General features: G+C 33.4%; 1 protein-coding gene across 1 annotated transcript in view; it reads left to right on the forward strand.

Moving 5' to 3' along the window:
* Positions 1 to 27138, forward strand: part of LOC100914192 (thrombospondin type-1 domain-containing protein 7B) — a 141158-nt gene that overhangs the window by 83373 nt on the left and 30647 nt on the right. Inside the window, exons 6-8 of the mRNA XM_031961297.1 lie at positions 3699 to 3814; positions 12684 to 12801; positions 23664 to 23809. Of these exons, the coding sequence (XP_031817157.1) occupies positions 3699 to 3814; positions 12684 to 12801; positions 23664 to 23809 (380 nt within the window). The remainder of the gene's footprint in view (positions 1 to 3698; positions 3815 to 12683; positions 12802 to 23663; positions 23810 to 27138) is intronic.

Below are 27138 nucleotides of genomic sequence, written 5' to 3' on the forward strand. Positions count from 1 at the left end.
AAGTAGATATCATAGCTATGATTCTTTTAGTTTTACAAATGAGAAAATTGAGCTTCAAAGAGTTTAAGTGATTTTTCCTTGATCATATAGCTGATAGTTGTCAGAGGAAGGCTTTGAACTCACCACTTCTCACTCCAGGTTTCACACTTGATCTAGGATATAAGGCTCCGTGATATAGGTGATGATAGTGGTGGTGATGATGATGATGATGATGGCAATAATAATAATGAGAGGTAATGATATAGCAGACTGAGGAGCAGAATTGGCATCAAAAATATTTGGATTCAATTATTGCTTCAGGTACATTAGGGCCCTGTGACCATGGCCAGCTGAGGTAACTAAGATTTTAAATTATAACTAGAAGGAATTCCCACATTGGAAGTTCTCCACACTGATGAAATCACAGGTTTAACTTCCTTACTAATAATTATAAAAATAATGATAATTGCTGATTTATGTAGTGCTTTATTTTTAAAATATGAGTTGAAGGTATTTGAAATGAAATACAATAAAATACATAGTGCAGTTTTATTTTATTAAGTCAAGATAATCTGATGTAACACAAACAAGTAGAATAGAACCTCTTTAGAAAAGAATATAATCCATTCATCATAGATTTAGTGTTTTTAAAGACTTCATTATTTTAAATAACATGACTTTGCCCATAATTCTCACTATAGATCAGATAGCTTGTAATAATGTCTTTTTAGAGGAGTTGACAACTTCAGATTGCCAACCTTTGCTGAATAACCCCTGTGAAGAGAGCCCTGCAGAGGCAAATTTACTCAAGCATCCTTTGGGAAGAGTCCCAGCACTGCATTAGCAACTCTAACCCTTTTTGGAGAAATGGCAAAAGGCCATCTTTTGCTGATGTTTGCCATGACATTGACCAAAGTAGCAATATTAATTGTGCCAACTAAGAAAAGCTCTGCACTGAGTTCTGAGTGGCCAGCAAAAGTATAAGTAACAAAGACTTTATATCAAAACATATCCTTTGATCTCTCTGGGCCCAAGTAATCTTATCTGTAGAATAGATGAGTAGGATTTACATGGACTATAACTTCCTTTCCAGTTGTAAATTCATAGAGTAAATTTCTGAAAACTAATAAGTTCAGATTCTGTACTTTAAAGCCTATCTTTCAAAGGTAGTAGTGTTTTTTTTAATAGTTTTATTGTTTGGTTTTCTCTGTTCTTATAGAACAATTTGAGATGTCTTCCTTTTTTCAAAACCAAATGGGATACCCAATTGGTTCTAAGAACATGGACTCTTTAGCCTATCCTTCATCTGTCTAGATTACCAAATAGTTCTACATTATAGACTTGAATATTACCCAAGTAGATTATTCCAATCCTTCAGTCTTTAGTAGGAAAGAACTTTCTTTACATGGCAGTGCTTGGTTTTCTCACTATCGATCTAAATCTTTCTTCTCAGTTTTCTTTGTTAGATTGTCATTCACATCACTCCTCCTTACTGTGAATATCCCCCAGATTCTGATCTGGCCTTTCTTCTCTCTTCTTAATCTTTCATTTTGTGATCTCCTGCACTCCCTTGGTTTCAATTATTGTCTCCATGAAGCTGATTCCTTAATCTACTTGCCTAGTCCTAATTTTTGCTAAGAGCTCTATTCCTGCACAATCAAGTGTCTATTGGACACTTCCAGTGAATGATATGCTAGAGTTTTCTCAAACTCAACATGTCTAAAACAATTCATCTTCCTATTTAAATGTAATCCTCTCCCCAAAGCCCCATTTTGATAAAAAAAAAACACTATACAAACCAGGAATACACTGTATAGAATAATAGCAAGACTGTGTGATGATCAACTATGAAAGATTTTGTTCTCAGTGCTTCAGTGATCCAAGGCAATCCCAATAAACTTTGGATTAAAAGAACCATCTACTTACAGAAAAGAATTGTGGAGATGATGCAAATCAACATATGTTAGGTTTGCTTCTTTTTTTTTCTCTTGTGATTTTTCCCTTTTGTTCTGATATTTCTCTCCCAACATGATTCATAAAGAAATGTGTATTAAAAATTTTAATGTATAACCAGAAAAAAATAGAACAATTTTAAAAGGTTCTATCCTTCCAATCATCCCTTTCAAATGGTCACAAAATGTTATTATTTATATTTTCAAAAAATCTTACTCATTTGTCCCCTTCTGTTTGATCATACCCTATTTTAGGTCCATATCACCTCTCACCTGGAATTTCTAAATGCTGCCTGGTTGCCTTAAATATCTCTCTACACCTAGTCTAACTATGGCTAGATGGAGCTTCTCTTTCAGAATTGAGATTGTAATGGCAAAAGACACTTCCTATCCATCTAACAATTAGCAAAATGGAGTTAACTCAGTCTTAATAGGAAATGAATATTCATAATGATGATTCAGTTGAATCCAGCTTCCATCTTTCTATATTGTTCATGGAATATACTGGTTAGGACTCAAAGCACTAATGAAATTCCTTTTGTATGTTTATACAAAAGCAAGCAGGAATCCACATGAATAGCCTGGATCTTTATCTTTTGGACCAATCAAGCTAAAAAGACAACTTTAATGCTTTTAAGGAAAAGAATTCATACATCTTAGATGACTGAGAATGCTGGTAGATATTTTCCCTATTATATGATTTTTCTAAATTATAAATCATTATCTTTCATATTTTCCAAAGTGGCCTTTCTGCTTTTCCTCAACGACAGGTCTTCATTTCTCATCTCTGTGTATTAGCACTGGCTCATGCCTCATGTCAGAAATGTACTCTCCTCTTCTTTAATTATTCATATCCAATCTTTTCATTAAGAATCAACTCAAGTGCCACCTCCCTAATCAAGCCTTTCTTGATCCCTGCCCCCTGTTATTTTATTTTTATATCTTCAGAGGATATATCTTTCTAGCCATATGAATATGTGTGTATTTGTATGTTTATGGACTGTATTGAAACACACACATACACAATACATATGTGTGCACAAGTACACACATATGTGTCTGTATATATGTGTGCGTGTTTCCTCACCCAATGCAATTCAAGCCCCTGGGGGAAGGAACTGATTTATTTTTATCTTTGTATTCAGTGTCTCTACCATAGCACATAAAACATCGTAAGTAATTAACAAATGCTTTTTTTAAATTAATTTATAATTTCTAAAGAATGTTCCAGCTCTAAAATTTGAATATTTTAGTACATAATTCTTTTCAAATATAAACCATATTTCATTTGCTAGATTGCTTTGTGAAGTATATAGTCCATAAAAGCTTTGTGAGGTGTATAGTCCAAGTATTATCTCTATTTTATATATGAAGAAATTGAGGCTCAGAAAAAGGATGTCCTTAGGAGACTATCATTTTAAAATTATTTTCTCTTTGACTTATCTGTAACCTAATATATAATCCCAGGCTATGATTTCTCTATTAACCTGAATGTTTTTGAGACTACTTCCCCCTACTGTCAAGAAGGAATTATCAGGCAGCACCAAATTGTTTGAATATGGTACTCAGCAAAACATCTCATCTGGGATAACTATCTATTTCTGATGAGTTAAAAAAAAGAACAGGAACTTTCAAAGTTAGAATTAAATGACTTTTGGATTATCTACCTGACTGCTCTCCTCCAGGCTTTCAGATAACCAAGAGCTGATTGTATTTTGTCCACACTTTCATATCCTATTTGCTGAACATATCACTATGTTCTTGTAGAATGGAGCATGTGCCAACTGAGTGAAAATGCAAGCTGTGGACAAGGTGTCAGGACACGCCTTTTGAGCTGTATGCGTAGTGATGGAAAGTCAGTCAGTATGGACTACTGTGAACAGGTAATTCCTACATGTTCATATATCACATGATTAATGGTTTTAATATGTTTTTGATGCTTACTGGGGATTTGGACATGATATAAATGGACATGGAAATAAAAGACACTACAGATTATATTTTAATGAAGTTAGACCATTAAGTTTCATAGATTTAAGTAAATTGGGGAGGAAAGAGAATTGATATTAAGAGAAAGTTAGTTTGGTATAGATTTTTTAATAGCTTTTTATTTACAAGATATAAGCATGGGTAATTTTTCAGCATTGACAGTTGCAAAACCTTTTGTTCCACCTTTTCCTCTCCTTCCCCCATTCTTTAAGATGAGATTATTTAGTTTCCAATTACTTTTTGGTCTATTTACACCTAACTTTTTGTTGAATGTAGTTTTTATTGCATCATGACCTAAAAAGAAAGCATTTACTATTTCTGCCTTCCTGCATTTAATTTTGAGGTCTTTATGTCCTAATATTTGGTCAGTTTTTGTGTAGGTTCCATGAACTGCTGAGAAGAAAGTATACTCCTTTCTGTCACCAGTCAGTTTTCTCCAAAGATCTATCATACCTAATTTTTCTAATATTCTATTTACCTCCTTAATTTCTTTCTTATTTGTTTTGTGGTTTGATTTATCTAATTCTGAGAGTGCAAGGTTGAGATATCCCACTATTATAGTTTTCCTGTCTATTTCTTCTTGCAACTCTCTTAACTTCTCCTTTAGGAAGTTAGATGCTATAGCACTTGGTGCATATATGTTTAGTATTGATATTGCTTCATTGTCGATACTACCCTTTAGGAAAATACAGTTTCCTTCCTTATCTCTTTTAATTTGATCAATTTTTGCTGTTGCTTGATCTGAGATAAGGATGGCTATCCCTGCTTTTTTGACTTCACCTAAAGCATAGTAGATTCTGCTCCAGCTTTTTACCTTTACTCTGTATGTATCTCCCTGCTTTAAATGTGTTTCCTGTAAACAATATATTGTAGGGTTCTGACTTTTGATCCAATCTGCTATCCGCCCCTGCTTTATGGGAGAGTTCATCCCATTCATATTTATGGTTAAAATTACTAATTCTGTATTTCCTGCCATCTTATTATCCCCAGATTATGCTTTTCTTTTTCTTGCATCCCCTTTCCCCCTTTCCCAGTATTAAACTTATGGGCACCACTTGTGTCACGCAGCTCTCCCTCTTTAGGATCCCTCTCACCCCCTTTGAATATTTTCCCCTTTCTTGTACCCTTCCCTTATTACTCTTTGCTTTTCCCTTTTCCTCTCCCACTTTTTATGAGGTGAGAGAAGTTTTTCTGTAAACCAGATATGTTAATTATTTTCTCTTTGAGCCAACTCTGATGAGAGTAAGATTCACACAGTGTTCCTCCCCCTCTCTAAATTCCCTCAGATATGCTAGGTTTCCTTTGCCTCTTCATGGGACATAGTTTCCCTCTTTTTATCTCCCCTTTTCCCTTTTTCTAACACTATCCCCTTTTTCATTTCTACTTCTCTTTTTTATATTATATCAGTAAAAATCAAATTATACATGTAAGTTTGGTATAGTATTAAAGAAGTTCCATTACAGAGCCTTATTTATGCAAGTTAGTGATTACATAATACTTTTTTTTTTTAAAGTCATAGATTTGGAAGGGAAGATTATATGCTCAGTTTGAGACATGTTGAGTTTGTGGCACTGGTTATATATTCCAGATGGAGCTGTTCAAAAAGTCAGTTATTAGTATAATAACAAAACTCAAAAGCGAGACTGATGCTAGTCACAGAAAATGCTATTGAGACTTTTTTTTTTGGCAAGGTAATTGGGAGTAAGTGATTTGCACAAAGTCACATAACTGATATCTGTCAAGTATCTGAGGTTGAATTTAAATTCAGGTACTCCTGGCTAGGTGTTCTATCCACTGAACTACCTACCTGTTTGTGAGATACAATGGTAGTACAAGAGATTACTAAGAGCAGAGAGAAAGAGAAATAAAAGACTAAGCTTTAAGGAACATTCATACACCAAGATCAGGTTGAGGAATATAAACTAGTAAAGAAGGATAAAAAAGAGAAGTCAGACTCCTTACTAATATGAAGAAAAAAAAAAGATATGCTTCCATAATACCTCAAAAGAGAAGTCTCTAGTAGGCATTAATCAATATAATCAACTTGCTATAGAAATGTCAAGGAGAAAAACAAAAACTTATAACCCCAGAATTTCAGAGCTGGAAAAAAATCTCCTCCACAACATCACCAATAATTATCCAAAATACCTCACATGAGCAACTGATCACCACCTACTAAACCAGCACTTTTCATTTTTGAAGAACTCTTAATTTTGTCATTGCATGTACAGCATAAATCCAGCTTTCTGCAGCTTTCATCTATGGCCTCTTTATCCTACTTTTTTATGGAAACTAAAATCAGTCTCATTGTCCTTCTTCATGATACCCTTTTATGGGTTTGAAGTCAGCTCTTATGGCCAAATTAGTCTTCTCTTTTTTAGGTTAAGTATCCTTAGTTCACTCAAACAATTCCCTTCTGTTAAGGGCCCCAGGCTCTCTCCTAGTTACCTTCTTGAGGTACGTGTCACATTAACAATGCTTAAAATGGGGTACACCAAACTAAACCTAACACTAGATATGATCAGGCCAAACTACAAGGTGTGGTCATCTCTCTTGTAGCTATATTTCCTCTCAATGTATCCTAAGCTTGCAATAAGTTTTCTGAAAACCATTCACACTGTTGACTCATATTGAGTTGTAGTATGTTAAATATCCCCACATAATTCTAACACAAACTATTGTCTAATCAAATATCTCCATCCTACATTTATGAAGATGATTGTGAACCCATATTAAAGATTTAGCATTTGTTTTGATTTAGTCCATTATTCTAGCCTATTGTGATATATAGATAGATAGATATAACATCTATATAGATGTATCTCAACAGATAAATATTTTAGATGGAGTAGATATAGATATTTAGATTCTGACTTTGCTAATTGATTATTTTGGGGTTTTTAAGCTTTTCAAAACATATGCATAGATAATTTTCTGCATTCACCCTTGCAAAATTTGCATTCCAAAATTTTTCCTTCCCTTCCTAAATTCTCTTCCCTAGACATCAAGTAATCCAATATATGTTAAATATGTGTAAATTTTCTATATATATTTCCACAATTATCATGCGACACAAGAAAAGTCAGATCAAAAATGAAAAAAAAGTGAGAAAGAAAACAAAACGCAAGCAAACAACAACAAAAGTGAAAATATTATTTTGTGATTCACATTCAGTCCCCACAGTCCTCTCTATCTGCAGATGACTCCCTCATCACAAATCCGTTGGATTTCCAAGCCATTGGAACTGGCTTGAATCACCTTGCTGTTAAAAAGAAACACATCCATATCTGACTGTTTTGTTATCCTTCTCAACTTTGATAAACATTTTATCTATTCTTTAACTAGTCATTAATACAATTGAAATATTAGACATCATACTGGCAAGGATAGTTCCATGGTTTACTTTTGTCCAAGTGACATAAATCCATTAATTTCCCTCTGGGATTCAATTGTTCAACTATTTCTGAATCAACTAACATTTTTCTCATATTTTCCACAAAGAAACTATTCAATGTGCTTTGCTAAAGTTTAATTTCTCTCATGAGTTTGTTTTTTTAATCATGTTTTAAAAAGTCAGGTATGACCTTTACTTGATAAAACCATGCTAGCTGCTAACAATAACTGGTATACTTTATATATATATTCAGAAATTGCCCCTTAAGAAAAAAGAATCTGAGATCTTTTAGGAATAAAATTTAAGCTCACCAGCCAATATTTTACAGAAATTATGTATGAGTAAGATCAAGACCAGATCTAAAATATTTTTTGTTTTCCTAAGCATTTTCTTCTCATCTTCTGATATTTGTTATTATTTTTATATTCCATAAACATATATTTTTTAAAAAAACCTAAATTGATCAGCATGCTTGCTCCCTGTGAATCCATAATGATCTTTTGAACTTAATAGTTGTGAGCAAATGAATTTAGTCATCAAAAAATCATTAGTTCTTGGCCCTGTAAAGGAGATGAAGATCTACATCTCCCCTCATTCCAAAATAGGTTGTATGTATGGATGTTAAATATCAGAAACTCCTTAAGACATAATTACTATATTTGTTAGTTTTTCTCTTTACAACTCATCTTCTTACCTTACCAATGCTCAATTAGTCAATATACTTAGTAATCACATGCTAAGCATTTGGATATAAAAGGCAAAAGATAGGACTGGTTCTAAGAAGTTCATAGTCTAATGGGGAAAGACAACATGTAGAGGATAAATTGGAAATAATCAACAAAGGAAAGGCACTAGAACAGAAGAGGATTAGGAAAAGGGGTAGTATCACAAAAACCTAGAGAGAAAAAAGTATCAAGAAGAGGGTGATTAACAATACCAAAGGCTGCAGAGAGGTCATTTATGAGGATAGAGTCTGTGTACCCTTTGATTCAGTGTAATATTCCATCTAATGTTCTTCACAAATGGCAATCTATCTCTCATCTGTGTCTTTGCACTAGTTCTTATTTTCCGTGACTGTAAGACTTTTCCTTCTCATTTCTTATTCTTAGAATACTTTTCTTATTGTATTTTTTCAAGACAACTCACATGCTACTTTTTGAAAGAAGTCTTTCAAAATTTCCTTCTAAGGTTACCTCCCATCTCTGTATCTATATCATGTATACATCTATTTTTTTCCATTTATCTTCCCAATTAAAATGCACTTTCCATGCAGATGGGGTCATTTTTGCCTTCTTTTTATCCCCAGGACATAGCACAGTGCCTGACACAAAGTAGTTTCTTAGTAATTGTTTTTTGATTGATTGTATGTGAGAGATTATATGTCAGTCAATAAGCAGTATTAAGTACCTACTATGTGCTAAAAATAATTGAGCTATGTACTGCAGATACAAAGAAAACCAAAAGACTCCAATGCTCAAGGAACCCAAGGTCAGTGGAGGAGACAACAAGCAAACATATATACAAACAGGTTATGTACAGCATACATAGGAAATAATTAATGGAGGGATGGTACTAGAATTAAGACAGATTGGGGAAAGTTTTCAATAGGAGGTGAAATTTTGCACAGAACTTGAAGGAAGACAGGCAAAGCAAGAGGAGAAGATGAGAACAGAGAACATTTCAGATTTTAAAGGTAAACCAGAGGCCAGTGTCATTGGATCCAGAGAGTGTGCTTATATAAGATGTAAGAAGACATTATAGTTAGAATTGTCTGCGATATAAAAATAAAAGACATTAGTAAAACTTTTCTTCAGAGGTCATTGGTTACATTGGAGAGAGCCCCACTTTGAGCAGGCCAATAAAGGAAGAATATGGAGTATAAAAAAATAAGCAGTGAGTGGCTGATAGGAAAATGAAGTTAATGAGGTATAGAATACCTTTTCTAGATGTTAGAGTATGAAGGGGAAGAGAGCTATAATAAGTCAGTGGAATAGAATGTATCTCTAATTGATCGTCATCATTATTGAAACAGAAGCAATTTCATGCAGTTTCAGATCATCTCATCTCATCTGAGAGATATATGGATATCAATAAAAAATTTATAAAACACCTATTAAATACTAGTTCCTGTACTAAGTGCTGAGGATAAAAAAAAGAGGCAAAAGAATCTCTTCCCACAAGGAGCTTACAATCTAGTGGGGCAGACAACATGCAAACAAATATGTACATAGCAAGCTATATGAAAGGGAAATAGGCAATAATTAACAGAAAAAAGGTGATAGAATTAAGAGTGGTTGAGGATAAGGCTTACTATAGATAGGGATATTTTAATTAGAAATTTTAAAAAGCCATATAGGTCAGTAGTCAGAGCAAGAGTGTTTCAAGAATATGAGACAATCAGAAAAAATACTCAGAGCCAAGAGATGAAGCATCTTGCTAATGGAAGATGTATCAAAGAAAAATGTGGAGAAATAAGCTATAAGAAGACTGGAAATGTAGGAGTGGGCTAGCTTTAAAAAGCCTTTAAATAATTCTAAAAAATCATCCCCAAACCTACTTGAAACAATTAACAGCTGTGGCAAAGTTGGAGGATATAAAATAAACCCACACAAATCATCAGCATATGTATATATTACTGACAAAGCCCAGCAGCAAACTATAGAAACAGAAATTCCATTTATAATAATTGTAGATAAAATAAAATATTTGAACATCTACTTGTTGAGACTAATCCAGGAACTAAATCAGCACAATTACAAAACACTCCTCACACAAATAAAGTCAGAACTAAACAATTATAAAAATATCCATTGCTCATGGGTAGGCTGAGCTAATATAAAGCCACTGTCCAAGGGACTGAAAAGAAAGTGAAAGAAAAGAAAATTGAGGCACCTATTGCAGACAGCTCTTCAAGGGTTTTAGTTACAAAGGGAAGAAGATATATAAGATAACAGTTAGTATTGGATAGAAGAATCAAGTGAGTTATTTTTTCCACTACAGAAAAGATATGGGCATATTTGTAGGCAACAGGAAATTAGCCAACAGATAGAAATACAATGAAAATAAGTGAAAGGGTGAGAACTAGATTGACAGAAAGATTGGAAGCAGAAGAAGAAGGCTAATGAAAGTATCATTATAATGGAATAAATCTCAGCTTTTCTGATTAGAAGTGGAAAATATAGGAGAAGAAATAAAAAAGAATTTTGAGAAGCATTGTGAGAATCTTAATACATATCTGTAAGGGTAGCAAGCTGTGTTTCTTTTAATAACTTTAATATTCTAAATAGATATTTAGGTCGACCAGTCCATATCAAATAAATAGAAATATTTGAATCACTTCTGGTTATAACAGATCAAATTCTGGTGATTGGAGGAAATGGAGTGTTTGACATGAAGAGCAGAAGAGTCAATGGAGGAACATAATATGTACCTTCAAAAAGAACTTCCATCTGAAAGAAAGAATAGTCTTATACTCTGACCTGAGAGAACAGTATGAAGAACAGCTATGGAAGCTGTGAAGCAGCAAATTTAGGCTTGTCAGGAAAACTAAACAAACATAACAATTAGAAAGGTCTAGAACTGGAATGGAAACTTCAAGGAGTACTGGTTTCCTATTAAAAATCTTCAGTGAAAGAAGGGATATACCACTTGTCAGATATATTATTTAGGAATTCCCCTTTGGACATGCGTTAGACCTACTATTACATTACTAAGTTTCCTCCTGGCTAAAATGCCATGATTCTATGTGTAATCCCCTTATTGGTAAGTAGGATTGCACATAGAAACATACACATGATACAATATGTACAGATATATGCACATAAACATGCACACAAACACAGAGTGTAGAAACCTCCTCCCATCTTCTGCCAAAATGAATGAATACACAGAGTGCTTTCAAATGAAAAACATAGCCTATAGAAGGAATTTTCTACTGGACTAAGATTATCTTTTAAATGTTAATATTCTTTATGAGGGTTCTCTAAAAGGGCCTAATATCATGTGATAAACAGGTTATAGTAGGGAAAGATAAACCTCCTCTCAATTCTACTTCTATAATTATTTGCAATTTTCTTGTCGGCTAGAAACCTAACTTTAACATAGATCTATTTGTGGGGTATTTTTTGTTGTTGTTAATTCACGACTTGATCAACCTAAAAAACTTACTGAATGCTAATAATATTCAAATAAGAGGTAGAACAGGATTGAGAACAGACTTCATACTCAAGCAGTCCTGGGTTCAAGTCTTATTTTAGGCACATATAGGAATTAAGATTCTGGGAAAGGCTTTTAAAATCTTTGTTATCCCAGACAAGTCTTTAAGATCACAGGTCACTGCATAATTATCCATCTGTATTGGTAGAGAGAATTTTCAAGCAATAAATTGAGTGACATCTACTTTGTTCATCAACCCTACCTTTAAGACCTTTCCCCCCTTTTCCATTATAGCAGGTGTGACCATTTAATCTGGATGCTCCATTCACAGATGATACAAACCTATATCTTATGAATTTCATATTAATGAATAATTTTCCATGATCCTTTTGATGAGATTATATGCGTAAGAGGAAGCCAATGCTTTCCAGAGCAACGAAAAAAGTTGCTTTTCATATACTTCATTAAGCCATTCTCTAGGCATTTTGTGATTTTTTTTTAATCTTTGAATTACCTTCATCTTTGTTTTACCATCCCAGCCAGAGGCTCAGGTTGTTTTCCTCTACGCATCTCACTAGTTGAGGAATCTCCCAGATCACATAGCTGCCTCCACGGCTGACAATCTTATAGGCCACATGTAATAATTTCCTTTCATCCTTTTAGTTTCACCAGCTCAAATATTGAAATCTATCATCAAAGCATTTCTAAGTGCTGTATGTATATACAACTGACTTCTATAACTCTGCAGGGGATATTTTTTGTGTCATAGGATTATAGGATAAGAGATGTCGAGCTGGAAGGGACCTAAGAAATCATCAAATCTAACCTTTCCTTTTATTAATAAGTAAATTGAGGCCCATGTGATCATGACCACATAGATTATTTATTCTTCTCCATTTAATTTTATATCACTATTTCTTATGTTCACCTTTAAATCCTGTTCTTTCTTAACCTACCCTTTTTTCTTTTGTCTTTGTAGTTTTTCTTTAACTGAAGAATCAATGGATAATTTTTGAAAAACCTTTTTCTTACTGGTCAAATCTCTTACTGTACATAATAATTTATCCTGCCCTAGGTTTTATGTGTTCCTAGCATGCTGGTTGGCTAGTAAATGTTCAATCTTATAATAATATCAAAGAGCATCAATTATCCAATGTGGAAATAGGTCACTGACAAAATAACTGGTAATGTGTTTCTTTCATTTTTCTTTGCAGCAAAACTTGGAAAGACCTGTGAAAATGAGCCTCCGATGTCTAGTGGAATGTACAGTGAACTGCCAGCTCTCAGAATGGACCACTTGGACTGAGTGCTCACAGACCTGTGGCCATAGAGGTATTTATGTTTCACTCCCAGTCATTGCCTAAACATCCTAAGGATCTATTGAATGTCTTCTTTATAAGCAAATATGATAAATATTTACTAAATAGTCCACCACTCTTTGAAAACCCCAAAATTAGCACACTCAAGCATTGGCCTTATCCTTATAGCTCTAATAACATGGGCTTCAATTTAAATCAACAAACATTAAGCACAAACAACTAGCAGAGTAGAGGAAAGTACTAGACACTGGGGAAAGTGTAAAGAGAAACCTTTGAACTCTTGTAGTTTATCATTTAAAAGAAAGCCTAGATGATGAAAAGAATCCCAACAAATCAAAGTGTAAGTCAAAGTGAAAGGCTACATTCCTAGAATTTTTGCTGTTAAAAAATCCTCTAGTTTATTGTTTAATTTTTAAAGACTTTGGTTTCCATGTTTCATTCGTTTAGATTACTTGCTTCCAGGTGTCTTGATGGGATTCATTAGTGTAGGGTATCTGGATAGCATGTGGAAATCCAAACAATAAGACTGACTATGCTGGTGTCAGAGCAAGGGAGACAACTTCTATCTGCACCCTTTCTTTACTCTCTGCATTATCACCTAAGTGCTCTTATATGTTACAAAGAATTTAAAGACCCGTGTATCCTGCTATTATCAAAGGTTCAGCAGAATCTTTTACCCAAGGGCCCAATATTCCTATTTATATCACACTTCCAATCCATGACAGAAGGACACAGCAAGCTAAGGGATTTTTAGTACTATAAACAATTGGCCTTTCAAAAAGAAAAGACTACAGATTATCTCTGTTTGCCAGCCTTATCTACTGTCAATATAGACACACTAAGCTGAAAGTGGTCTTATTTTCTTAGGGGACTTTATCTGGATCTCTTCTTTTCCTTATCAAATTCTATCTTACATTTTATTTATCAGCACACATGTCATTTTCTCTAGTCCAGCCCCAAAAGAATATAATCACCTTGAAGATGGGATAATGTCATTTAAAAAAAAAATCTTCTTTTTCTACTATCTGGAAAGTAATTAATAAATATTGTTTTCTAATTAAATTAATTCATCAGGTTGTTGTTTGGTCATTTTCAGTTATGTATAATTTCATGATCCCAATTGGGCTTTCTTGGCAAAGATATTGGAGTGGTTTGCTATTTCTTTTGCCAGCTCATTTTATAGCTAAGGAAACTGAGGCAAACAGGATTAAGTGACTTCTCTGGATCTGATCTAAGGAAAATGAATATTCCAGATGCCAGATATAGCATTATATCCACTGTATCATTTAGCTGCCCCAATGAATCGTTTATAAATAAGCATTTATTAAACTCTTACTATTTTCTAGGCACTATACTACTCTATGGGATTACAAAGAAAAAAGGGAAAAAACTCAAACTCTTGTCTTTATGGACTTATATGTAAGTAGTTATATAAAAGACATACAAAGTGATATGCAAAATAACTATAGATGGAAAGGCCCTCTCAGCTTACAGCATGGAGAAAGCCTTCTGCAAAAACTGAATTTTGAGATGAGTCTTGAAAGAAGCCAGTTTCTAAGAAGTAGGTAGGTGAAAAGGAGACATTACAAACTTGGTAGTCACCAAAAAGACATAGAAATACACTTTTTGTGCATTGAAAAGAGAATTGAAGTTGTAGTTAGATGACTTAAAATGTCTGCCATTGATTTTGGGTATCACTTATCCTTCCAGGGAAGGCTGAGTTTCTGCATCTGTAAAATGAAAGAATTGGGCACAATGACTTTTTCGGTTCCTTTTAACTCAGTCAATGACTCTAGATCTTTGGTAGACTGGTTGAACCTTATTTTTGCATTCGGTGTTTTGTATAAAAAATAGATTTAGTAAACAAAGTGACAGTGTAAGACATGGGTGATGACAAATTTAGCCTATTTGGTTTATAAAATGTCCCAAAGCATTCTAATTCTATTTATTTGCATATAAACTGTACCAATTTTTAGTGTACATTTATGTTGTGTAAAACTGTTCTGTCAGTTTAATTCAGTAAACATTTATGAAGCACTTCAAATAAGTAAGTCACTAGATTAAATATGTGGAGTGCACAGAAATTTTTAAAAGTCATTGCTCTAAGTAACCTTACCTTTTACTGGAAACCAAAAAATAGATAAATAAAAGTGAGGGTACCTACAGAGTAGATAGAATTTTTTGGTGTGTTGGAGCACTTACAACTAGAAGGATGAAGAAAGGACTTACATAAAAAAATGGGATGTAAAATAGCATATGAGTATTAAAGTAGAATAAGTAAAGACCTTTACTTCACAACTCTTTATTAGTCATTAGTACTGTTAATGCCTTTGTGTAAAAACAATCAATATTTTAATATAGTCTATATGTTAATGTTTTAAATATAGCCTATAATGGTGATATTTTCTTCACTACATAATCTTGGGAAATTTGAATTAGTAAAACTTGAGTGCAGATTAGGATATTTAAAATGGGAAGGGGTATTTCTTAAAATAATCTATTCTACCACTGTATAATAGACCCAATAGTGAGAAACTCTTTCCTGATATCGAGCCCCCCCATATGCCTAAATATGCCTTTTTTTGCTACTTCAGCCAATTGTTGCCATATCTTCCCTTTGGAAGACAAACCTCATCCTTTTCCCATATGACAGCCCGTCAAATGCTTGAATATATATATCTCCTCTACCGTGAGTCTTCTTCAGGTTGAGTTCTTTATTCACTCCTTATATGCCATGAACTTAAAGCCTTTACCTTTCTTGTTGCTCAGTAGATTAACTTGTTACAATCTTTTTGCACTCTCTTATTGTTGTTTATGATGTTACATATCAACTTCAGTTTTGCTTCATTCACAAGTTTTATAGTATATCCTTTATATCTTTAGCCAAGTCATTTGATAAATGTGTTAGACAGTATAGAGCCAAACATAGATCCCTGAGGCACTACTAAGTCAATATTGTATATCTGTAACAAACATGGGCAATCAAGTGCACTATAACTGTTCTGTCCATGGAACTCAAGTTTGAAGAATAATGGCACAGCTGTGTGCCAGGGGATTTTCTAAATCAGTGTATTAAAAAATACATGTCTATTCAAAATGACATTTATAAGATGCCTTCTTTGTGGTAAGCACCAATGAGCAATTTGAATATATTGTCCTTACTCATCCCCCTTCCCAAGTAGCATTTGTCCCTGACTCTCCTAAATCTTCAGGGGTCCTAATCAATTATCTCCCTCATTTTCCCCATGATTAAGATTTCAAGTTTTACCCTTATGGTATAACATAATTTAGTGATGTTTCTAAAATGAAGAGAATAGCTTATTTAAATTGTGTCTAAATAATCACCCACAAATAGGCCCAGAAAACAAAACAACATAAACAACAGTAAGAAAATGTATACCATTCAGATTAACCTTTGTTTCTTAAAATAGAGAGTAACTTCACAATTGTGGGAAGAAAACTACTACAAAAGACTTATAAGACAATGTCTACTATCTTTTCATCTGAGCCCATTGGGCTGGGGAAAAGACAAGAACATGCCATGTACTTTGTCACAATAAATTAGGAGAGATAGTCTAGCCAATTAAAAAGGAGTCACCCCTTGACAGCAGGGAATATCAACTGACTTCTTTATCCACAATGAAAATACAAAGTCGCTTTTATTTATGAAATCAATAAGCAGGTAGGCAAACCCTAACATGTCAGATGCCAGATAACTTTCCCCAAGTTTTAAAGTTTCACTTCAAACCAACAAAACTCCACCGATCTAGCAAAAAAAAAAAAAAAAAAAAAAAAAATGAAGTAGGCTACCTATGTTTTTTTCCCAGGCATTTTTTCTTGACTGCATTGCTAATATAAACCTAATGCCTAGCACATACTTTCTAATTGTCTTAAAGATTTCAAGGTCAAAACTGTTAGAATCCAATTTATTTCAGGTTAGAAAGAGAACTGATTCTAAGCTCCCACTAAGGGATCTTCTTAGATGGATTTCAAAGATCAAAGCATGTAACAGAAGAGCTTAATATTTGGATTAGTCGTGTTCTTTGTCTGTTGAATTTTCATCAGTTCAGTGGAATGGAGAACTCCCTAAATTTAGCATAACATGAATAATTCATAATTATTATTTAACCGATAACATTCTAAGAATGTTATTCATTCCAAATCATGGTTTTTGCCTTGCTTTATTATTTGAATTCAACTTTTAAAGTTGTATGGTAATATTATACATAATATAAAATGCAACCTTTTTTCAGGGTGTCCCAGGTGGTTCCTTCTAGCCAATGATAACAGTGATAATGTAGCAGGCAATTTCCCCTCATAAGAAGAGAATGATTTATATTTGCCTAAGAAGACAATACTTTATAACTACTTTTTAATTTCAAGAGCAAACCAGAAACATTCCAGTCTTACTTTATCTTTTATCTGTTAGAAGTTAGATAGTTAGGTGGAACTTTTGGTCAAGCATTGCAACAACTGGTCAGATATTTTGGCAAACTATTAGATTAAGATCCAGGAATGATCAGAATCATTCAGCTTTAATTTGCTGTATTTCCCAGAATGTAAGACTAGAAGTCATAGGTCTAAGTTGCAAAGTGGCAAACTAGGCAGTATATAATGAGTGACATCTTAGAATATAATATACAAGATTTTGTAACTAAAAAGAATAGTTAGTATACTAGTGTGATTAAGACATATATCCTTTTATTAGACTTCAGTTCTAAATGTATGATTTTATGATCTACTCTGATATTCAAGATATTTGACTGTCACTAATGTAAGAATGCCTCTTTGGCAATTTAAGAATCAAATGAAAAGAATAAAAAGAGAACAACAAAAAAGTCACTATTTTATTAAAAATCTGTGCAAAGTTAAACAGACTTGATACTGATTACTTTTAGATCATTTCCTGGAACTTATTTTTATATATGTGGAAAAAACTGAGTTTTCCTCCTCCAAGAAATGCTATGTGTCACAATTCAGAGAAGAGAGGGAGAGAGAAAATGAGAGAGCAACACATAAATGATTCTCCTGGCCTAACTTAACCTTTGTTCAATCATATTTCAGGAAAATTACCTTAGTTGCTAAGATTAGTACACCCAATATCTGCCTAGGAAAAATGAACACTAAGCACTACAAAGTAGTTCAAGTATAGTGCAGGTATAGTATAAATGTTCCAAATCATTGCCTAATCATGAATGCTAAATGCAATATCCCATAGAAGTAGTTATCCAGGCTCTTCTCACAAGAGTCACTATTTCTCATTTTAAAAAGTACAATTCTTATTGTCAAGGTTTGTCTTATGTTGAATTGAAATCTTTTTCTAGTGATTAATCCCAATTCTCTCCCTTTTCTCAATATGCTAAGAAAACCAAATTTCTTCTCTTTTTTCAAATAGTAGGTTTTCAAATATTAAAATATTATTAAGATCTCTATCCCCTCCCTAACTGTTCTGTTCTCATATCTAAACTTGAGGATTTCATTCAATCAGTTCTCTCATGTCATGATTCTGAATGTCTTTATCATTTTGGTTCCCCTTTTTTGGAAGGATACAAGTTTGTTCTTTCTAAAATGTAGCACACATAATTTTCAATAATGCTCTAAATATGATCTGACCAAGGGAACCTATAGCAAACCAGTCGCTACTCTCATTCAAAACATATTTCTTTGAAAATAGCCTGAAAGCAAACTAGCTTTTCTTTTAAACTATCTTATCAGAGTATTACCTTATATTGAGCATGCATTCCAAAGTCCTAGTTTTTTACCTTCTGAATGTCTTTGTAGCTACTCATCCCTCATTCTATACATATGCTATTTATTTTTTTAACATAAATGTAAATATTGCATCTTAAGTACCAAGTTTTGCTTCAGTAACATCATTTTCCTTACAGAAATCACATTAATCTTGATTCTATTGTTCAATATGACACTTCCAGTTTTATATCTTCTGCAAATATGATAGACATGACAGCCATGCCTTTAGCCAAATGACTTGTAAAAATATGTAGCAGACTAAGGTCAAAGACAAAACTCTGTAATGTAACACTAGAAGCATCCCTCCAGATTGATAGTGAGCCATTATTAATACTCTTTAATTATAATACAAATAAGACCTTACATTTGTATGACACTGCAAGACTTATTAAACACTTAAAATAAACCATCCCTTTTGATCTTTACAATAATAGGGACTATTAATGATCTCATTTAACAGACACTGTTAAATGATGATAAGATCAGGAACCAGAAACTTAGAGAAGTCAAGTCACTTGATCAGAATTAAATCACTTGAATGGGTCAGGTCTAAGGCAAAATTGGAATCCCTAGCTTCCTGATTTCTGCCCACTGGATCATGTGAATTCTCCTAACTATATACACTATTAGTCAGTCCATCTCTATCCATAAGACCATCATCTGAAACTGTCAAATACTTTGTCAAAACTGAAATATACTATTTCTATGGCATTCCCCTAATTTAATAAGAAAGCAATTGTGCAAAGAAATTGAAATAAAATTATTGGAATGACAGTATTTGGAGTTCATATTACTTCTTAGTAATTACATCTCTCTTCACATGATGCTGATCATAATATATACTAGAATTTTACTAATCCTCAAAGTCAAGCTCACAAGCTTATAGTTTGAAGAATCTCTCCTCTAAGGATGACTTTTTTGACAATCAGAAAAACATTAATAAATTTGCTTTTAGTAAAATCTTACTCATTCTCTGCCATTCTTTAAGGTTCAGTAATCACATCTATAAATTCTTTCCATAAACTAGGATACATTTCATCCATATCTGATAAATCGAGTGTAACTGGATACTCTCTTAACATCTCAATTTTGTTGGCTTTCATTTCTCACTTAACATTAATGTTCCATCCCTATCTGAATCTGATTTTCTTAACTGGGAAAGCAAATGTAAAATAGATATTGTTTTCCCCTTCTTCTTATAATCTGTTATTGCTTTCCCATCTCTATAAAGCAAAATCTATATTCCTTTACTGATATATTTTGTGTGAATATGTACATGTATACATATTTATTTATCTATTTATTTAGAAATAGTTCAACCCTATGCAAGAAAAGGATGGAAAGTTCAAAGGAAAGGCTCTTCTTTATTAGCTCCATCCCTAGTCATATCCTCACTTGCAGTTCTGGGGCCAAGTGGCTCATAAGAGCATAAACACAAGTTCCTTTTTATTTAAGAATAATAATGGTGTTTCTATTGGGAATGGGAGAAACATATAAATCACACTGAAAGAATTTAATTCTAAAGATATTTATTATTGTTACATTTAACACATGACTCATATTTATACATTCTTTCTCTATGCAATGCTATTGTTAGGGCCATCAATAGGCAAAGTATTTGAAAAAAGCAGAATGTGTCATGTTAACATATATGTCTCCCTTCTAATATCTCTTTTCAGAACTCTTAAAGCTTACACTTGACTATCAGCACCCAATATACAAAGTGATTTTATGCTGAAGATTTCATAATGTACATGTTTCTTTATTCCCTCCAATGAAGGGGTTTATTGTTTTGTATTGTGGTGGAAAAATTAAAACTAAAAGATTAATAACTGTTAATAGTTAATGAGATACCTTCCCAGATAAAGTTAACATTTTAGCAGAGACCTTAAGCCATTTCAGACATTATGTCAGAATAGAATAGATATTTTGGATTGACCTGACTGGAGCTCTTCCAGATTCCACCTACTTATAACCTTAGTTTTGTTTGTTGTGCCTGAATCCCAAGCAGCAAAGTGGCAAAGAAAATAAAGCACCATTCCTAGCATCAGTAAGACCTGAATTCAAATGTGGTTTCAGATACTTAGTAGCCATGGTACCCAAGCAAGTTATTTAACTCTGTTTGGCTCACTTCTTCATCTGGAGAAGGAAATGGCAAAGCAGTCTAGTGTCTCTGCAAAGAAAACTCTAAATGAGGTTACAGAGAATAGTGTGGGACTAAAATTAATCAACAACAGTGCCTAACGCTTATCCTTATCTACTCTAGCTAAGAGTGCTCCCAGGTGTGGTGGACAAATATGTAACTAAGGATTTCCCTGTCTGAGGCAAGTGTCGCAAAGGGGAAAGTAGCTTCCTATTTTAAAGATTATTTTTGCAAATCAGGTACTAAACTCTATTGCTTCTACATCCTGAGGGAAAATAAATGTTATAAGGGAATTCTAAACTTCAACATCTGGAAAAAGCCTAATTATAATTCTGGTGGATGGGCATGTTCTAGTAGTTATGTGAAAATGGTTAGTATCTCAAGAAAATCCACTCCCTCTAACCCCCAACAACCATTACAAACATAGCCTTTTATAGAAAACTAATTGTACAATACAGCTTATCTTTTTCCCCCCAGCCCTTGCTGCTGGTAGAACAGGAAAGTTTCATGTTGTCTTGCTTCTTGTCTCCTTAAAAACAGGCACTTTCTCTATTCCTTATTTAGGGTTTGGCTTAGTGACAGAGGCATGGCAATAATTGAAGGGAAAATGCATGAGCACCCCTGTGACTTTCTCATTTCTTAGATGAAGTTGTTTTCATCAGCAGCTGCTATAGTTAGATCAAAGATAATAAGATAAAGAATAAATGGAACAAAGGGTGGGATCAAGGAGACCTTTGGACCAGGGTTCCTCTAACCTCAAATAGAGTATGACCCTCAGGTGAGACTGTTTACATATCTTTTATTTGTTGCTCCATAAACTATGAGCTTTAAGTTTGTATTATATATTTATGTTTGCATTAAATATATGGGTGCTTCCAAGAGCAACATAATTCTCACATCCCACCTTTGTCCCTAGAATATCTGTTTACATCATTGTATATGTGAACTATGTTTTAAGCTTTTCCTACAAAGTGCTTTAGTTCTCTAAACCATTTCCCATAAAACTGCCAGACAAATTGCTAAGACATAGATTTGACCATGTCACTTCCCTATTCAAGAAGTTTCAGAGAAGCTCCCTCAAAAATATGCCTTTCACAACCTGATTCCAAAACATTTATGTTCTAGTCAAATTGACTTACTTCATATTTTTATATATAATATTTGTTTCTTGCCTCAATACTATCTGTATCTGTATGTATCGTTATGTTTGTAATGTTATTTCTTTTAATCTGTGTCTCTTGGAATTTTCACTCCATTCAGGGCTCAGCTCCCATACTACCTCTAACATGATTTTTTTTCTTGATGCCTCTGCAACTGAAGGCACTTTCTCTAACTTTCTGCCCTAGTACTACAATTACTTTGAAGGAGTTTTTGAATTTATCTTTTTGTATATATGCTATTTTTCTCTGATAAAATGTAAGCTCCATGAAGGCAGGTACTTGTCATAAAAAAAACAATAACAGCTTATTATCCCCAGTGCCCAGCAAAATGCCTGGAATCAATTGAACAGGATTATTGAAATTTCTCATATAAAGATAAATAGAGTACACATGATTTTAATATTTTGGACATTAAGGATCTAAACAGATGAGATAAATACAGAGAAAGATTATTGTAAATAATGATTAGCAATGTAAAGCATAATTGTGCATGAAATTACAGAGAAACATTCAGATAATTGTGTTTTTAAAAATCGGCTAATAACTGCAGTCATTATATAAGTGAGATACATGGCCATCAATATGGTGCAGTTTGTAGGGAAGAGAGATAATAGAAGGGCAGGTCTATCCAAAAAAGTCTTTCTAATTCTGGTTCCCCACTCCTTAAAGACGCTTCATTTATCATTGAGTCATTTATTCACTCCCTTTATAAACATGAATTGCCCACTATGGTTATTATCTTGTTCATATACTTTCCCTTTTGTTTGAAACACACTAAAGACAAAATCTAGTTCACATTCTTGTCTAAATCTGGTTCTGATGGTCACCACAAACCACAAAACAATGGCATATGTTCTTCAATAATGGCCTTATCAGAAGGCACTTCTAGGGGCTAAACATACCATTGTATTAAGAGTCGGATTTCATGGATTCAAAGTCTAATTTCATGATCTTGAGAAAGTTATTTCAACATGTTTGGCTTCAATTTATAAAATGAGTGGATTAGACAGAGGATAATTTCTGGAGGATGATTTCTCCAGCTCTAAATCTTTGATACTATAATCAGACAAGTTTCTTTGCTACCCAGTGACTGTTTGGAGTTTGCAGCAATAAGTTCCTTCTTATTTTTTTATACATATTTTATTATATGTATGAAGCTTGGGAGGGAAGGATTATAATGGAGCACCTTAGGATATAAGGCAGCCAGCTTCACTTTATTCAAATAGCCCATGTTTCATTTACTCAAAAACCACCAATTTCTTTTTCATGTATCTGTGAAGTTTTTCTCCATAGCCAGATATCTCTAGATATTCAAATAATTGTATCACCTTACCCAGAGATCTGAATGAATTTTCAGCTTTTATCCATGTTTTGGGATGTTATGAGTAGCATAGCAGGATCCTGTCTAAATATCTGGAGAAATCTCATACCAAAGGTGTAATGGTATAGTGGAGTGAGTGTTGCACTTGGAGTCCAGAAAAAACTAGGTTCAAATCCCACTTCACAAACTCACAAATTATATAATTCTGAGCAAGTCTCTTAAGAAAAGTTTGAGAACCACTGTTCTACAGGCGCCTGTTGTTTGGAGAAATATAGATAACACAGGTAAAGTACTGATCATATTATTATTCACTTTGCCCATATTTTAGCATTTTTTGTTTAGATCTTATGCAGCCAAGTTATTACTGTATTGCAATTGACAACTCTGAAAAGAGAGATCTGAACATTATGAAGATCCACATTTCAGAGGCATTCTGTTGTATTGTTCTCTTGTCTGGTAAAACACTTACTGAAAAACCCCAATCTCCCTTACCTATTCAGGTCGAATGAGTCGGACACGGTTTATCATTATGCCAGCTCAAGGAGAAGGACGACCCTGCCCTACACAGCTTACCCAACAGAAAACCTGTCCTGTGAAGCCCTGTTACAGTTGGGTAATGGGGGACTGGTCCCCTTGCAAATTGGAGGTAGGTCACCTAATGATGACTCAAGAAATGTTTCTCAATGACATTCCCAAATGCTTCAGCAGCATGTTGATGGAATACATTTTGTTATCACTGGGGACCTGGCAAAACATATATTTTTAATGCAGTTGAGTGCATGGGGAAAATGCTGGCAAGTCAGCACACTTCATAAAGACTACAACTGCCAGTAAAGAGAATAACCATTCATTAGGTTCTAATTGTAAGCTGGGGCCTGAGGCTTTCAATTTATTTGGCTTTCACATGAATTGCACATGATTTTACAGGCTCATTAGAAGTATCAAAATATTATCTAATTAAAAGCAAAATCCTGTTGTGGAGGAAATGTACAGCTACTTATAGAGTATGTGTGCACATGTTTATATATGGATATGTATATATATTGAAATATATATGTGTGTGTACATGTGTGTATATATGTATGTATTTTTATAGAGAAGTAAAGATATCTTTATACATAGAAACATTTATAGGTAGATATCAATAGAGATATATCTACCAATAAGAGATGTGTATATATGTGTGTGTATGTGTATACATATATGCACACACAAACATTTTTAAGCTCAGACATGGCCCAGTATATGGCCAGAAACCAAAAGTGTATGAATGTTATATTTTAAAGTTATTACATGAAGCAAGATTACTACATTTTCCTCAATGATTACTTTTTTATTGGCCTGAAATATAAATGCCTGGCAACATCGCAATACATCACCACACTGCATACTGGTTCTGCTGCATCAGCAGAGGGCCCCCTGCAGCTTCTCTCTGACTTCTTTATGAATTCATTGATTTCTCTCCCTTCCTCCACCCCATTTTTCTCCTGCTGATTCATCTTTCCAATCATATTTTGAAGTAAAGCATACTTTAAAATTAATTAACAATTAATTCTGATTCTGCATTTTTTTCAAAATGCAAAAAGTACTGACCCAGAGACAATTTGGAAATCTTGTTGGAATTACATTGTAATTTGCTATTAAAAGCATGCAAAAATAAATATATGAATATCCAGGTATTTTAATGGGTCTCAGAGCAAAGAAAGCTTGTGATATTTTTTTTTCCTACCATGAAGTAACTATTAATTAGTTAAGACCTTAGCAACATAACAAGTTAAAATGCATCCAAATTGTGGGTAACACTAAATGTGGGCATTTTTCTTCAACTATTTTGCAGTACCAGGAAGATCTCCCTGGAAGCCCATGAAATTAGAAAAATAGAAACTGAGAACTTACATTTCCCTTCATGCCTCTGAATGACTGCTGTTGGTTTTAAGAAGGAAGCTATAGAAAGCGGGGAATTCAGAAAGCTTTACTTTCTCCTTTCAGATGTCTCTATTAAAAGGAAAATTTCCCTAACTCCCCTACTTCCCTTTGTTTCCCTCATTGTTTTGGCTTCTTATTTCCCTTTTTTTTTTTTTTTTTTTTTTTTAAATAGCAGCCTTTTCCCTTTCAGATATCAGGCAATTTGCTCAAATTGATGTCCATGCACACTGGTCATACAAAGATGTGGTCATGAAGTCTATTTTAATTCAACAAACATTTTATAAAGAGTTTATTCTGTGTAAGGCATTGTGACAACTACTGAATGTACAAAGAAAAATGATGCAAACCTAACTTCAAGGAGCTAATATCCTGTTAGAGGTAGAAATAATTTGATATGTAAGCAATTAGGTATCACAGTGACTAGAGTACTGGGCCTGGAATTCAAATATGACCTCAGACATTTACTAACTATGGCACCCTGGACAAGTCAGAGGTTTACAGAGATTAAGAATTATGCTTGCTTCAGTTTTCTCATCTCTGTAATGGAAAAAACAATAACAACTACTTTCCAGGAACTGTTGTAATGATCAAATAAGATATTTGTGAAATATACTATATATATATATATATATATATACACACATGTATATATATAATATATATACTACATTATCAATACATGGTAATATAGTAAGTGCTATATAGAATTTATTATTGTTATTTACTCAAATAAATGACAATAAGGTTTGATGGAAGCAAAAATGATCAAGACAAGATACTCTTGGAGATTATTTAATTTTCTTTTTTGTTACAAACATAAAAATCATCAACAAATATAAACTTTCTAATATACAAAGAAGAAAAAAATATGGTCTAGTAAATCTTATATTTCTGTTGCATATGGTTTATTCTTTAAGACTGTCTCTTAAATTTGAAGTAGTAATAAAAAAATTATCTTATTTTTATCCCCTATGTATTTTAAATGCTTTCTTAGTCATTTTTTCTTTTGTTTTTATATTTTTATATTTCCCCACTATATGCCAGTCCATCCTAATAGAAGGCATACTTTATCACAAATAGGTATAAGCAGAAAGCAAAAATAAATAAATAATTTTTTAAAAAATCAGCAAATGGAATTGTTTTTCAATGTTTTTTGCATCTCTAGTCCATTAACTCTTTTGAATCTTCGAGAGGTCAAAGGAACACTTTTAAGTCAGAGATCAGAAAAGTCTTCATGGAAGAGGTGATATCTGAGCTGAATTCTGAAGATGAGAACATAAAAGGGAGGCATTAAGAAAGACAAGGTTACAAGCTTGGGAAGGGTAGCTAAAGTGGCAACATACGGAACCGGTACTACATTTTGCTTAGAGTATAAGTTCCACTAAGAACAGTAATATGAAATAAAACTGGGAAGGCGAGTTGGATCTCCATTGTAGAGGTTCTTAAAGGCCATTTTCTATAACTTCTACAAATAATGTGAAGTCACTAAAGATTTTGAGGTGTTACAGTGTCTGATCTTTTCCATTTGAATGTTTCTTTAGTACCTGTGTGAAAGATAAATTGAGGAATGGTGAGATTTGTTATAAGGAGATCAGGTATAAAAGAATCAAAACAATCAGGGGAAGAAGTCCTGGATGAAAGTGACAGAAGGAGTACAGATAAGGGAACAATGCAGTAGAGACTAATTAATGAGAGCTTCTTATTTTTCAAGCCTGCAGGACTAGGAAAGTGTTAGTCCCTTTTAAAGAAATGGGAAAGTTTGAAGAAAAAAATATTTTTAGGGAGAAAGTTTAGTTTTATCCATTTTGTATTTGATGTTCTGATATTCCGGTACATATTAAGGGAAATATTTGTAGCAAGAAGAAGAAGAAGGACTGAAATTTGAGGGATTATCACAAAATCACCAAGGCAGAGACAATATAGAAAGAAAAAAACAAGAGTGGAAGCAAGAAATATTATATTTTTGCCAAGGGTGATGGTAGTGCCTAATTTTACTTTCCAGGGTGGAAACTCTTTCCATTGATGCACATAGGTAGCATCTATGCTGTC

Source organism: Sarcophilus harrisii, chromosome 3, assembly GCF_902635505.1.
Source record: "Sarcophilus harrisii chromosome 3, mSarHar1.11, whole genome shotgun sequence".
In the NCBI taxonomy this organism is placed as follows: Eukaryota; Metazoa; Chordata; class Mammalia; order Dasyuromorphia; family Dasyuridae; genus Sarcophilus; species Sarcophilus harrisii.